Source organism: Malaclemys terrapin, chromosome 1, assembly GCF_027887155.1.
Source record: "Malaclemys terrapin pileata isolate rMalTer1 chromosome 1, rMalTer1.hap1, whole genome shotgun sequence".
In the NCBI taxonomy this organism is placed as follows: Eukaryota; Metazoa; Chordata; order Testudines; family Emydidae; genus Malaclemys; species Malaclemys terrapin.
Genome location: NC_071505.1, coordinates 112,125,683 through 112,141,799, shown reverse-complemented (window position 1 = coordinate 112,141,799; position 16,117 = coordinate 112,125,683). Strand labels below are relative to the sequence as shown.

Sequence of the window (16,117 nt, the reverse complement as noted above, 5' to 3'; positions counted from 1 at the left end):
TTAAAATACAGTACAGTTGTGATATGTGGGGGAAAGGACTGAAGTCAGTTAAATTAGATTCAGTAAAGTCTAGAGCGATTCACCTGTGGGGAAGAGGGTTATAATGTCTTGGTGAGTACCAGGCTACATGTGCCATCATTTTATCTTCTATCTGTCCCAGGTTGTTAGTGACCAAAACTCATTACCGTCTAACAGCTATTCAGTAGCCTATGTGCAATTAGTTAGAAATAGTTGATGGCTTCAGTTTAATTCATAGCAGACAAATGTCCACATCACCTTTTATAAATAGCCCCCTTGTTGGTAGCTTCCTCAGATGGCTTTTAAATACTTTTTCAATCCGAGAGGAGGGGTCTCCTAGTCTGAATAGACACAATGGAGGGAAGCTTGCACTACTGCTACTTTTGCAGTAACCTGTTCTGTGAATAAGTGTGAGAAGCCATTCCACCCAGTAATGTGGGGAGCAATATAAAAAAGTGCACAAATCCTAGAATGGGAAAATGTTGGCAAGGCAGAAGTTCCATAGTGAAGACTCTGGCCTAGTGGATAGAGTGCTGGACTGGGATTCATGAGACCTGGGTTCTGCTCTCAGCTCTGCTACTGGACTGCTGGGTGACTTTGGGCAAGTCACTTCCCCTTGCTCTGCCTCAGTTTCCCCATCTGTAAATAGGGGATTATGATATGGGCCTCCTTTGTAAAGGGCTTGAAGATCTATTCATGAAAAGTGCCATATAAAAGGTAGGTGATATTATTATAATGAAAGTCTAAAATGATTTCAGATCCCCAATAGGACATTATTAAAGATAAATACTGTAATGAAACATGCTGAAGGTGTATTTAAAAGAAGTATCACATGTAAAGCAAGCAAAGTAACTATGTAAATATTCCATTCTGTGGGTCGCTGGTTAGAACTCTATACTCAGTCTGAGGCACCATGTTTAAAAAGCCATACAAATTGGGCAGAAGTGGACGTACAGCAATGACCATTGTAAAAGTGTAGGAAAATCACACTGGAGAGGGAAAGATGTGAGATCTGTATATGGATCAATCAAGAGAATTGGTGATCTGAGGGACAACTTGATGTGCTTCCAAGTAACGGGAATGAGAGTCTGCCTCTTCAGAAAATACTCCAGCAAAGAGGGAAGTGAAGATGTAATGTTCAAAGCAAAAAAACCTCTATGAAGAGAAGTTTAGGTTGTCTCTAGAGATAATAAAGCCGGGCAGTGAATGGAAAAAACAATGTGTCTGTTTCACAGCTCATCATTAACATGCAAAGTAACATAATCACTGTAACACAAAAAGCATGATGGCAGAATTATTGAAAGAAGGGGGGCACTCTGCAGTTTCAGAGTTGCTGCCGGAGAGGACTGTCTCTGAAAGTATTTTTAGAAGACTAGCCCTGCTTATCTCAATGCTTTTTTCTTCTCCCCCTTGTAGAGACTTTGATTCTCTAGATGAACGCAATGTGGAGAAGAATAACCAGCTGGCATTTGACATTGCTGAAAAGGAGTTTGGAATCTCGCCTATCATGACTGGAAAGGAAATGGCATCTGTTGGGGAGCCAGACAAGTTGTCCATGGTGATGTACCTCACACAGTTCTATGAGATGTTCAAGGATTCCATCCCTTCCAGTGGTAAGGGACTCAGAATAAGTGTGTTAGATTTGGTGATGGTGGCAGTATTCATGTTCTTCTGTGCATCATGCCCCTACCATGGTGTCCACTTCCAGTACGCATGTGCCTTCGATTGAGGATTTTTGCCAACTGTGCTCATTTGCTCTAGGCATGCACCCTAGCTATCCTCATGCCTCCCACCAAGAGTGCATAGGGCTGCAACAGACAACGCATTCTCAGTTCTTTCTCAACCACTTTGGTCAGACACGGAGTGTTCGTAGTGCTCATGGTTATCTGCCACTCATGACTAAGGCTGAGAGTCTGTCATGGAAATCACAGATTCCGTGACTTCTGCTGCGGCCGGTGCTGGCTCAGGGGCCAGCAGCAGCAGTTTGGGTGTGTGGGAGGGGGCTCAGGGCTAGGGGCAGGAGAGGTGGGGGGGCACTTACCTCGGGGAGGGGAGCTCCCCATCTCCCACTGGTATGGCCCTGCAGCTCCTCCTAAGTGGAGGGACCAGGGGGCTCTGTGCACTGGCTGCAGGCCCCACCACCGCAGCTCCCATTGGCTGCAGTTCCTGGCCAATGGGAGCTGTGCAGCTGGCGCTTGTGGTGGGAGCAGTGTGTGGAGCCCGTTGGCCCCTCTGCTGCCTAGGAGCTGCAGGGACACGCGGAACCAGGTAGGGAGCCTGCCAGCTGTGGCCAAGCCTCCCCCGCAGCACCAACGGAGGTCCCCAGCCGCACACCGCTGCCTCCCGCACAGCACCCACTGTGCCCCTGGACATCCCCCTGCCCAGAGCACCCACGGCCCCTTGCACAAGTTTTAGTTAAGGGGTATATATTAAAAGTCATGGACAGGTCACAGACCATGAATTTTTGTTTACTGCCCATGACTTGTCCATGACTTTTTTATTAAAAATACCCGTGACTAAAACGTAGCCTTACTCATGACTATTTAATCTTTTATTTTTCTAATTATGTTTTTTATTCTTTATTTGATATTTTATTTCTTTGGGGGATTCCTTTTTCCTGTTTGCTGAGGCTTTAGCCTCCAACCTCCACCCCACCCTCTGTGTAGGGTTATCCCCCGCGCACCCCCTCCCCCCCATTTGAAGAAGACTGTTTGTTTTATTTTGGGGGCATATCTAAGTTTCCAGACTTCAAATGTTGCCTCATTTGCCCGGAGTCCTTCCCAATTAATGACAGCCATTCCTGCTGTACCCACTGCCTCGGGGCGCATGCCTTCAAAGTGCAAAATCTACATGAGTTTTAAGGGCCACTCTGAGAGATAGGGAGATTCAACTTTGTTTTCTTATGATGAAGTACTCCTTTTGTCCAGCTTTGGATCCAGGCCCAGAGACCCCCACCTCATACAGCAGCCTTCAAATAGCCATAGTGCCCCATCAGCCTCAGGGAGACTTGCAAGCAGCACGGAAAAGATTTCCACCAAGTGGAGTCCTAAGTCTCCTCAGAAAGAGTGTACCTTTAAGAGATCCACTGTATCAAAGACTCTGCACCCCTCAAAGGTTTCTGTGGAGGCTTCAAGCAGTCTCAGTACCAAGAGCTCTAAAAATCAGTCCTCAAGCTTGTCTAAATCACATGGTACCTACCGGTCTACTGAAGATTTTGGTACCATCAAAACATGACCAAGCTGGTAGAGATTCCAGAGACACTCCACTAAAGAATTAATTTCCTTCTGCAGCATTGACTGCATCTTCGATACCTCAACTGGCAATCCAGCATGTTGGTGCCTTGTGCACCTTCCTTGGTACCGAAGGCCTCCACGTCTGCAGCCCACCAGGTTCCCACACAACTGCACCCAGTATTAGAGAAGTTCAGGTTTTCCAAGGATTTGTTTGTCTCTGATCAACTGGAGTCTCCTTTACTGAGCTTAGTCAGACCCCCAATACCACAACCTCTGCTGTCTCTGGTACTTTGCTATAACTGGTACTGCCTGATTCCCTGGTGCCCATGCTTACAGCAAGACAAATTACTACTCTTTCATCTACTCCTCCATTAGATTATGCAAATGAGAGCTCTTCAGGCTCTTACATTTCTGTTCAGGACTCTTATAATTACCTGCCTAGACCACTGTCTCCTGAACCTGCTCCATCAAGGGATACATCAAGGCTGTAATGATCTCAGCCTGTCAACATCTTCATTGGTATAATCAGGGGAATGCAGGGTCAGCGCTGTCAGATTCTGTCCATTCCCCCACAGCAATCGCCACGCAGGAGGAGATGTTTGAGGAGCAAGAAAGGAGAGCTAATGAACAGGCTACCCCACAGACAAATATTTCATCCTCCTCCCTGGATGAAGTTGTTTTGCCCTCTCCATTTATGGTAGATGACTTCAAACAATTTCAGGAGTTGATGAAGAGGGTGGCAGGCACTCTTCAAATCCCATTGGGAGAAGTCCAAGAGACTCAGCATAAGTTGCTGGACATCCTTCACACAACATCTTCAGTACAGAGAGTTAGGACCTTGTTAGAAACTGCCAAGGCCATTTGGCAGATCCACACCACAGCCATGCTAAGAGGGCAGACACAAAGTAGTATGTTACAGCTAGAAGTTCAGAATTTTTATTTTCCCATCCTGCCCCAACTCCTTAGTTATAGATACAGTAAATGAACACAACAGACAATACCATTCCAAGACTACACCACTTGATAAAGACCAAAAGCTCTTAAATCTTTTTGGTCAAAAGACACTTGTTTGCCACTTTGCAATTCAGAATTGCTAATTACCAGGCGATTCTGGCAACATAATCATATTAACTGTTCAAAATTTAATTCTTTCTTGAACACCTCCCACAAGAGCAGAGGGAACAATTTCAAGCTCTCATTGCAGAGGGACAGCTTCTTGCAAGGACAACTTTGCAAACTTCTGCTGATGCTTTTGACACAGCAGCTTGGTCTGTCTCCACAGTTGTAGTCATGCATTGAACCCTTTGGGTACAGTCCTTAGGTTTTCCACATGAAGTCCAGAACACATAAAGGACCTACCCTTCGGTCTCAGATTATTCAGCGAATCCATTGGCTCCTTATATTTGCTGAAGGACACCAGGGCAACCCTTTGTTCGCTGGGCATGTGTACTCCTGCAAATAAGCAGAGATTTAGTCTCTCTCAAACTCAGAGATCCTGCCCAGCACAGTTTCCCACCTACCATAGAGCCACCTAAAAAATCGAAGCCACCTAAAAAATTCAGAATGCAGAGGGGAAAGTTCTCCATCACTGCACCTGGCTCAACACAGCAGACATCATCTACAAAGTGTTTGTTTCGATGCCTCGGTCAAGAGCCACCTATGCCCCTGTGATCTGGATCTGATGTTGAACCACCCTGCCCACTCCATCCTCCCAATTTTGGGGGATCGTCTGTTCCATTTCTGCAGCTCATGGGAGCAGATTACCTTTGACAGATGGGTCTTGGAGGTTTACATTGGCTACTCGATCTATTTTCACTCCATATCTCCCTACCACCCTCCTTTCCCATCTCTTTTCAGGCCCCATCTCACAAGCCGCTCTTAAGACAAAAGGCTGTCTCCCTCCTCCACTTAGGACTCATGGAACCAGTTCCCATTCAGTACAGAGGAAGCGGATTTTACTCCAAGTACTTCCTCATTCCCAAAAAGAAGGGCGAGTGGAGGCCAATTGTAGATCTCAGGATGCTGAATACCTTTGTCAAGGTACAGAAATTCAAGATGGTAACACTTGCAGCTATTGTTCCATCCCTGGATCTGGGAGAATATTTTGCAATCTTGACCTTCAAGATACATACCTTCATGTCACAATGTGTCCCTCTTGCTAGAGATTCCTGTGATTTGCATGCATCAGGACCACTGTCAGTACAGAGGCCTTCACTGCCCGTAGAGAGTTGATAGAAGTTGGTAGTTATGTTGGTAGTTAGTTGCCGCACAGCTTTGCTGATGGGGAGTAATTGTCTTCCTGTACCTGGACAATTGGCTTTTAAAAGGGCATTTCTACATGGAAGTTCAAACAGTGATAAGGAGGGCTATGTCTCTTTCACACACTCAGCCTTTAGCTGAATACTGCAAAGTCCTGTCTTCTACCTCTATAGCAGATAGAGTTTATAGAGGCCACTCTCAATGCCATGGCATCCAGATCCTACCTGCCAGGGGATAGATTTCTTAGTCTGATGTATTTAATTGCACAACTTCAAGTGATCCCACAGGCTACCACCAGATCATGCTTGCAGCTCTTTGGGCACATGGCACCATGTACCTTCATCACTTTACACCCCCTTTTTACAACTACACTGCTTCTAAGCCTGGCTCAGGACAGTTTTTATACCTGCAACAGAGATGGGCTGAACAAATTACTGTCTATTCCCAATCGTGTACTAATCTCTCTCAACTGGTGGAAGAATCCAGACAAAGTGTGCTCAGAGGTTCCTTTCAACCATCCTCCTTCCACTATCACAATAGTGTCAGATACATCTCTCCTAGGCTGGGAAGCTCATCTAGAGAACCACACTATCTAGGGCAGATGGTCCACCCAGGAGTCTACACTACATATCAACATTCTGGAGCTCAGGGCTGTGAGATACGCTTGCCACCACTTCCTCCCCATGATAAAAGGTCAATCCATCCATATAATGAGACAGCTGGGACAGTATGTACTACATAAATGCACCGGGGGGGAGATCCCCTTCTATCTGCTCAGAGGCAATCAGTTTATGGAACTGGTATGTAGCCCACCGAATCCTTATCTCAGCAACTTATTTGCCTGGCCATCAAAACACCATCGCTGATTACCTCAGTAGACACTTCACTCGAGATTACCAGTGGGAACTCAACGGATCCATACTCAAGTAGATAACTCTTATCTGGAGATTTCTGAACATAGACCTTTTTGCCATCACTGTCAACCAGAAACATGCAGAGTTCTGCTGTAATGGAGGTTTTGTTTGCCTGCCATTATCTGGAAGACAACTTTCTCCTCTCTCAGCTGCTAATTCTCAGGATTCTAAACAAAATCAGACAGGACAAAGCCATGGTAATCTTGATCACATCTGTCTGGCCAGGACAGGTGGGGTTTCCTTACCTACTTTACCTTTCTTTCCAACTGGCCATCAATCTTCTGCTCACACCTTGTCTTTTCACTCAGGATTTGAGGAACATTTGTCTCCCACAACTTGAACATTCTCAATGACTCAGGGAAAAATTCCTGGATGGCTCTTGGAGTTAGAACTCTCCTGTTCCAGAGTGGTTCAAGAAGTCCTGTTGAACAGTAGAAAGGAATCCACCAGGAACACTTACCTTCAGAAATGGAGAAGATATTACCGTTGGTGTATTTGCTGTCTGCTATCTCGTATTGACTCACGTATTTCAGAGGTTCTAGAAGCAAAGAGGTCTTTTTTTTTTTTTTTTTTTTTTTTTTTTGAGTTCCATTAATGTTCACCTGGCAGCCGTCACAGGGTTGTATTCTCCTCTGGAAGGTTTCTTGGTATTTGCTGACCCTGCAACTTCCAGATTCATCAGTGAGTTTATTCAAACTGTTCCCAAATGTTAGAGAGCCCACTGCAACTTGGGACTTGAATCTAGTTCTTAATTCGCTGATGAAACCTCCCTTTGATCCACTTCCTACTTGTACCCTTTTATACCTTTCCATGAAAACCACCTTTTTAGTGTCAATTACCTCTTCTAGAAGAGTTGGTGAATTAGGGGATTTAAAGGTTGACCCTCTTCCACACACAACTGTTTTCTTTAGGGATCCTTCTAATCACACCTGCATTTCTTATCCATAGTCATCTTGGACCTTGATATCAATCGCACAATTTGTCTGCTGGCTTTCTACCCTAAATCTCATCAGACTAGGGAGGATTTTGCCCGTCACCCGCTAGATGTTAGGAGAGTGCTAGCATATTATTTGGACGGGACTAAATTTTTTTGTTTCTCTGAGGGTATTTGTGTCTATTGTGGACCGAGTAAAGGAACACTACTGTCCACCCAGAGACTTTCTAAGTGGGTTTTGGATTGCAGCCTCTCCTGCTCTGCAGCTTGTAATGTACTGTGTCCTCCTAGGGTCATAGCTCATTCTACCAGCTCTCACTCCACATCTGTTGCCCTACTGAAAGAGGTTCCAGTAACAGAAATCTGCAAAGCTGCTACATGAGTGTTATTTCAGCTTTTTCAAGACACTGTGCCTTAGCATGTGCTCAGAGACATGCACTACCTTAAGTTCTGCAGTTCTGCAAACAGTTCTAGACTGGATTCTGAAGATTCCACCTCCTTCAGAGGGTAGTTGCCTCAAGCAGAGCACCATATAGACACTATTCAAAGAAGGAGGTTCATTAGGATGTGTCCCCGTGGGTGCTCCACTATCTGTCCTCCTTCCCCTCTGCTTTGGAGTCCTGTCTTCATGGGACTAAGTGCTAGAGAAGGAACTGGGAGTGATTTGTCCATCATAGCCCTATAAATCCCTGGTATGGAGCATGAAGATAGCTAAGGCACATGCCTGGACCAAACAAACACTGCTGCCAAAAATCTCCAATCGAAGATGCATCCGCACTTTCAGTGGAGCGTTCATAGGGATGTGCATCTCAAAAAACCTCAGTTACTGCACAAAGTGAGTAACCTCTCCTGGTCTGCTTTCCTCCAACAAGAACTCATGCTAGTTACTCTGGATATGTCTACACTGCAGCTGGGAGTGTGCCTCCCAGCCTAGATAGACAAACTCATGCTATTGCCACTTGAGCTAGCGTGCTAAAAATAGCAATGCGGATGTTGTGGCACAGGTGGTGGCTCGGGCTAGCCACCCAAGTCAAAGCCCCCCTGACCCCCTTGCTCCAAGCTCAGATGGCTAACCTGAGCCATCGCCCATACCACAACCTCTGCTCTGTTATTTATAGTGCACTAGCATGAATGGAGTCTGTCTACCCGGGCTACCAGCTGCAGTGTAGACATACCCTTATTGAGACCATATCATAAAAATTGCTGTCTTCTTTGGTGCTAACAGGCACCCTTCTAGCAGCATTAGGAACCAGTGCAAGGGTTTAATGAGCACAAACTGAGCTACCATCTCACCCATTAAAAGGTAGACAACAGGTTTGTGTGTAAAAAGCTTGCACGGATGCTGCTTTTGTTGTGCCTGTTAGGCTGAAGCCCTATTCAACCACCTCAGACTAGCATCTTTCACTAGTACTAAACTCACTTCAGAATTATTAAACAACTTTCTTGCTCTCTTGCTGCTGCTGAGGGTTGGTCTGTCATTGTGAGTGTGAAGCTCCTAGCCAGCAGTCATTTAGTAGTTAATTTTAGAAGCTCTGACAGAGCTTTATATTTATTGTTACAATGCTTGGATTTTGTATATAACTCCAGGTTAGTGGAATGAAGACCTGAAAGATTGTATTTTTGTTAACTAGAACGGAAAGATGCAGTCATGTAGCTTAAGTCTGAATTTGACCTACTTAAACTCTAAAACTATTTTGAGTACTTAGAAAACCTGGGAGGAAAAAAATGCATTTGCCAAATGGAAAAAGACAAAACTACTCAGAAAGATATTGATTTTGAAGTTCCTAAGAGTATTTTATATGGAGAGTGTAAAAAAAACAAAACCGTTCATGCTAAAGAACGAATGAATCCCTTCTTAATTGTTTCTTGGCTATTGTTAATAACCACACAGAGGTTTCTGTGCATTCACTGGTCCCACCTGTTTCTGTTCACAGAGACTCTGGATCTGAACGCAGAAGAGAAAGCTGCGCTGATTGCCAGTACCAAGTCTCCAATCTCTTTTCTTAGCAAACTGGGGCAGAGCATCTCAAGGAAACGAACTCCAAAGGTAGCCATACCCTAGTATGTATACTTTAACCCTGAGAACACTAGACATTGGCAGACTGACAGTCAAATAAAGAGTAAAGTGGTTATAGACTTGTTGTCATTATACGTCAGCTGTTTAATTGCAGCACAAAAGTCAGAATGGGTGCTTTCACGTAATGAAACACTATATTCTTAACATTAGAGTATTACTCAGGGACTTTGGGTTGGGAAGAAGGGTGAAAAATAGAAAGTATTATTATTCTAGTGATAGGAGGAGGGTTATTCTGTGCTGTTGGCTTAGGTCCAAAGTATTTTTTGTACTGTGAAATACCTGCTGTTTCTCCTGTTGACTCATTGAAAAGCTCCAAGAATGACAAGCTGTCTTTCAGATAAGAAGGCTTGGCTCCCTAAACGAGGACCAAAGACTGCAGGGAGCCACTTTTCCTACAGATGGGAAATGAGCATAGAGAATCAGCCAGCAATAATTCAAACACTTGTGTAATGCACTGATGGGATTCGTTATGAGCCAGAGAGTTTAAAAAAACCCAAAAACCCACCCTATCTTCAGCAGTTTTCCTCCTGTTGCAGGATAAAAAGGAGAAGGAACTGGATGGTGCAGGAAAGAGGAGAAAGACCAGCCAGTCAGAGGATGTAAGTATTATAGTAGGGGAAATGCCTAGGGGAAAGATCGTGTGATAGATTCCCTATTTCCACACCCAACCCCTAGAATTTTTAGGAGGTTCCTTTCTTCATGCTCTTTTTCCCCTGGATGTTCCCCCTTCTCCCCAGATATTCCTCTCAAACAGAACCTTATGTAAGATTTTTTTTTTTTTTAGGTTGAAATCAATTCCTGCTCAGAGCTTACACTTTGTGTCATGTACTGAGCCAACTACATCAGACGCTGATTAAATAAATAGCACATTGCAAACTTAATGTTGTCAGAAAATCCCTTTCATCCTGCTTTCTTGAAATACACACTAATGATTTTGGTTAGGGTGCTGAGGAGTAGCATTGTCGGATGCTAAGCTGGTATGGGGGTGTCAGCAATTCCCTCCAGGTAAAAGGTAGCACCTGGATTTGCATGGGTGTGAAGCTGGCTGCAGAGTCAGTGTCTAAGGCACATGCAGTATGTCACACGTGGCACACCTACAGTTAAGAGTGTGTGTGTCCACATAGGAACTGCTGAGCTGAGGGCTGCCACCTTGGGTTCTCACTGAGTGCTCGAAGCAGCTCATTGTCTTATGTTCACAGGCCCATGAGAGCTTCTCGACTGTGGGTCTCTTCAGTGGAACAGTGTAACAATAAAATACTAAGCAAGAGGTGCAGGTAGATGGAGGGGAATTCGGTGAGCTGAAGGGTTGACTAGAAGAAAGAACATGAGCTTGGAAGTGTGGGTTAATGGAGTTGGGTTCTGCTCTGTTGAATTGCAGAAGTCTTCTTTAAAGGAAAAGACCCATTTGGAAAGTTTCCATTTAATCTTTAACCATTTATACTGGTTATTAGGAGGAAGCCCCCCGAAGCTACAGGGAGGAGAGGCCCACACTTGTGAGCGCCCTGACAGAAAGGAGAATTGATGCTGCCATCGGGAACCAGAACAAGGTGAAGTCCATGGCAACCCAGCTGCTGGCCAAATTCGAGGAGAATGCACCAGTGCAGTCCACAGGCTTACGGAGACAGGTAAGAGGTGGTTTATACCTATATATCCTTGGGCCTCCTCCAACAAGCTCTCACCCAAATTTGGGTAGTAGAACCCTTTTATTTTGAAGAAGATGAAGAATATCACAGGAGGTGGGACAGGAAAATGATGCACTCTTTAAGACTGGACCCTGGTTTTGCACTTTGACCCAGAGTACACTCTTTTAATTGAGAGTAAAGGCTAGATGGAAGAGGAAGACTCCAAGAGATTTAGAGCCCGATTTCCAAGGGTATTTAGGCATCTCAAGATGCAGACAGGCACCTAATGGGATTTTCATAAACACCTAAATGCCTAACTCTCATTGATTTCAATGAGAGATACTTGCTTTTGAAAATACAGAAGGTGCCTGTTGCATCTGTAAATGCCTAAGTATCTTCAAAAATCCGGCCTTCATGCTAACTTCGTCCATGTAAGTGAGGGCCAGATTGGGGCCATAGTGTTTGTGAATTGAAACAAGGAGAACACATCCTGTTGTGCTGTTATTCTGTCTCAGAGGTTGAGAAGAGTTTTCAGTAGGGACTGGTTTGTTGGATTCCCAATTCCAGAAAGACAGTACTGCTTTGTATTCTAAAACCACACCCATCTCCATATATACACCATTTTCCATGTTGCTTTCAACTAGAAGAGAATGTGACTAGAGGAGCTGTGAGCTTTTCCCCAGTGAATTCTGTAATGATTGTTCCTGGCAATGTGTCCTGCTAGGCCATAGAATGGAGATTTCCCATGGTCATTGCTCTTAAACCATGCCACCCAGTGCTTTTTGCTTGGGAAAACCCGGACCTGATCAACTGGGAGTTGCCATTACAGCCGGACCTCCTGTTTCATTCCCTGTGATGCCTCCTGCTTGGACATAGGATAGAGCTGTTTAAGTGGTGGCCTTTACTTTGCTCTTCCCCAGTTAGATAATGTTTCCTTTGTCACTGTACTGAACAGGAGAGAGACTGAAAACCTGGGGGGAGATGCTACAAAAATCTTAATATGTCCCATTTTTATTTTGCTTGATTTTTCTTTAAATTTTACTTGATAATTAATTCTTCCCTACCCCATTTTTTCTTCCAAATGTCTGTCTGTCCTCCCACTCCTTTGTTGCTTTCTTTGAGTGCCTTTCGCTATTTTGTTGTGTTCCTCTGGGATCCCGTCCTGCTTTCCCTATGACCTACATGTAACAGCCTGTCCTGCCTTATCAGGAACGTGTTCACAACCAGCTATCCTGCAGACAGCGAGAGCAGGGCCGCCTTGCTCCCATGCCTCAGTGGAAACAGGTAAACCAATAAAATGAATGTGACATGACATCCACACAAGATCTCACCTACCCACTGCTTCCTTTCTTTACTGACCCTTCTTTGGCACCACTGTGCAAAGGTCTGTGTTTTAAAATACTGAAGAATAGTGAGTGAGGTTGAGATCTCTCTCTAGGAGTGGCTTATTGTTTCCTATGTGACCACTGGAGTTCTTCCTTAACAGTAGGGAGTAAAATTTGCTACCTGATGATTTCTCTTCTGAGTATCCAGGCTCGTTTTTCCTACAGTGCATTTTGTCTGCTTTGCAGTTTCAGGAGACCTTAGTCACTGGGGTGGGGTTCGTTGGTCTTCCCAGTGATACTGCATCCACATCTGAAAAGAGTCTTAAAAATTCTCAAACAATGCATAGAAACTGTAATAAGCCGGTTTTCCTGGTCTCCCTTCCATCTCCAGAGCATAGTGGACTTCTGTCTTACTGAGAATTTGAAAAAACTTTGGACTTTCAGTCACAGGGTGGGTCAGAAGAGGAAGCCTGGATACTTGGAAAAGAAAAATCACCAAATATCAAATTCTACCTCCTCTCTTATGTATCCTGGCTCGCTATCCTTTAGTGGGGGTTCTTACAGCAGTGAAATCCCGAAGGATAGGCTTTTACAATTCCTTACTTTCAAACAGGCAGAGTTACTCATTGCACTGACTGTGGCTCCCCTGTTTTCCAATAAAAGTGGCCTCATTGCCTCTGTGAGGGTAGTCCTAAAAGTGTGATTTTGATGGCAGCGCTTGAGAAAGGGATTTACCTCTGTCTGTTTCTAGTCACAATGTATATGAAAGTGAACTTTTGAGACAGGAGGAAGAAGAGTTTTTGGCTCACTTCCTCGAAGTCTGTGGATTCATGGTGAACTCTATTAAAAATCAGAACAAAAATAAAAGTTTACCCCAACTCAAACAATCCTGCATTTTGGAGTCATGTACCATGATCAAAACCATGCGGCGCCAGCCTTCGCTCCAAAGAAGGAGAACCAAATAAAGGATATTCTACACTATGAGGAGGTCTGCTAAGAGCCTCTAGCTTTCACAGTGTTAGTTATCCTGGTCAGTGTGCTGGTATGTAGAGATGTCCTGACTCTGTGCTTGCTTCCATGATTCCTGTTATCCCTTCCCTCAAAAGGTCACCATCACCTCCACTGAAAAAAAAGCTCTCCCTTTGGAAGGCCTCGCTTTCCTAGTCCTGTGATCAACCAAGAGCAGTTTCAGACACCCAATGAGGTAACTGGACAGGATCATCATTAGTATGGATTCCAGCCTTTGGGAATCTTTCACATAACCTGGTACAGGAGAGAGAGTCTCGCAGGAAGAAGTGAAGAGGAGCATAAACTGGCTACAGCTCCATGCCATTAGATTAGCATTCGTTGTGCTACACAGCCAAGTAAAGCTGAGTCCGAAATGCACCATTTGCCTTTCTCAAGAGGCAGGTGAAGATTTGTGTTTTAGCACTTGGATGAGATTTTGAGACCCTACAACCCTAAGGCACTTTCCCTGCCTTTTGAATTTTAACCACCAAGACTCTAGATTTTACCCTTTATACAGGGAAGGATAAGTGAGGTCAGGTCATACTGAGAGATTCAGATGAGAGTGGCTTATTCTTACCCTGTTTCTTTTGTGGCTGAGAAGGGGAGGCCGGACTGCTTTTGCCTTCCTAGTTTGATTATGATTTTCTCCTTACCAGACAGGTGGGGATTCTGAGTGAGGCAAGTGAGTCACCCTCACTAAGGCTTTGTCTGCACGAGGGAATATTAAAAATAAAAATAAAAACCATTGTTACCATTTGTGCAGCTGAACTGGTGTTGGTGCCGATAGTGGCCCTAGGGTAGGCAGTAATGTAGTGCAAGTCTTTGGCTGAACCTATTTTTGCCGTTGACTGTTAAAACTGTTTTTCAATAGATTTAACTAACATAGTAGTAGTCAGTATGGTCTACAAAACTAACTAGTGTAGACACTGCTCCTGAGGCCCCTCCTGGATTAGGTGCTCAACTTTTGCTGGCCTTTTCTTGGATAGACTTCATAGTGTCCTGGTGGGAAGATTCAGCTTTTGTGCTTGATTTTGCTGTGTTTTCCATGCTGGGTAATTGAGATGGAGATGGACAACAGGAATTTGGCTCCGTGGGGGGCAAAATCTTCAGGGCACAGCTGGGTCAAAGAGCATATCTCTGCAGTGTCTACTCCAGAAGTTGGGGACAGAGGGAATGGCTGGCCTGGGGAAGCAAAGTGACCCAGTTGCCTGTTTGAGTGCAAATAGCCCCCGGACTGCTTTTGCAAGAGAGTTCTCTCTGGGGTGACTTGGGAGATCAAAGAATAACTGTTGGCACTCTGCAGTCAGCTGCTGTGGTGGCTGAGGCATTGGCCATCAGGAGACCAGCTGGATCCCTCCATGATGTTCAGTAGCCACCTTGCAGGAGTTTCTGTTGTAGGAGGCTGTCTCTGAAACAGCACTTGGACTTGTTGCTGAGATATCCTGCTGCTGGTAGAGGGGAACAGCAAGAGCAGGTTACACCAGTGCTGGAGCTGTGCTCTGTGGCATTGCTGGGAACTCCAGCTGAGGTGCTATTTCCTCAGCCACAGGTTCCATACTGAGGTTGGGACCAAGTTGCCAGCAGCTGGTGCTAGAGCTGCTATTTGGAATAATGCTTCTGCTGATGGGCTTGTAAGAGGAGGCTGTGCTTCCTAGAAGGAGCTGCTCATGGATATAGAAGAGGCAGAATTTTTTTTTCGTGTGGCACAGTTGCAGAGGAACTCACATATGGCATCTCTTTGTGCTTGATTCTGCCTGAGGTACACTGGGTGGCAGATGTCCCCTCTTCACAGCAAGGCACAAATATGAGGACAAAGTGGGATTCTTATAATTGAGGGAAAATGGGTGATCTAGTGATCAGTGACCAATCCCCATTTCACCAATAGGCAGAGTAAACTGGAGAATCTTCTATAATAGTGAACCAATCCCCATCTCACTGACTGGCAGGTCAGGTCCTGCATCCTGAAGTTACAAGGCAGAGGAAAACCTACTGCAAGAGCAGTGGGAGTAGATGCAAGAGAGTAAACCAGGCAAGGGGAGGTGGTCTGAATCGTTGATAGAAAAGCTGCATCTTCCCTGGTCTGTGACCTACTGATGTCAGGGGAACCACATTAGCAGTACTCACACTGCAGCGTAAGCCCAGATTTCTGCTCTGCTCTGTGGTTGACCGGCCTTATTGGCCAGCAGTGTCAAGCAGGTTGAGGTGCATGAAGTTTCTTTGTTAGAAAGTAGTAAGACAGGACCCTGAGGAAAAGCGGAGTCCTGGCCAAGGCTGTTCTGAAGCAAATTTAATTTTTCTTTGTTAGTGGGTCTTGATGGTTATAAAAGATGAACTCCATATACGATCGGACCCTCCTCCTTACCCCTCCCTGAGGCATTGCAGTGATATGTTAATTATTAGTAGCAGAGCTGATGGTGTTGCCATATGATTTGATTGCCATATGACTTGATTTATTGTATCTAACACTTATATTTCTATTGAAATCTGATGGCTGTCTCTTTTTCCCTTTCCAAACTATCTTTGCCTTTGTATACTCAGAAATGCATCCTGCTGGAGGACTGGAACAAGAATGTGTCCACTTTATGGATTCTGTCTGGTGCCACTGTGTGATATTTCGCTACTTAGCGGGGGACACATACACAACCTTTGCCTCCAGACGTCAAAATTCACAAGTTTAGATGTTGCAGATACTTTTTTGGGCAGGGCTCCTATTTCGGATGTATTAGG

General features: G+C 44.8%; 1 protein-coding gene across 4 annotated transcripts in view; it reads left to right on the top strand.

Moving 5' to 3' along the window:
- MICAL3 (microtubule associated monooxygenase, calponin and LIM domain containing 3) overlaps positions 1 to 16,117 on the top strand; it is a 192,397-nt gene that overhangs the window by 64,695 nt on the left and 111,585 nt on the right. For 2 of the 4 annotated variants that reach the window (XM_054035632.1, XM_054035651.1), the window contains exons 13-17: positions 1,435 to 1,631; positions 9,293 to 9,405; positions 9,972 to 10,034; positions 10,887 to 11,060; positions 12,267 to 12,341. In XM_054035632.1, the coding sequence (XP_053891607.1) occupies positions 1,435 to 1,631; positions 9,293 to 9,405; positions 9,972 to 10,034; positions 10,887 to 11,060; positions 12,267 to 12,341 (622 nt within the window). Of the gene's footprint in view, positions 1 to 1,434; positions 1,632 to 9,292; positions 9,406 to 9,971; positions 10,035 to 10,886; positions 11,061 to 12,248; positions 12,342 to 16,117 lie in introns of all 4 variants that reach the window. The other 2 variants (XM_054035626.1, XM_054035642.1) reach the window with 2 other exon arrangements.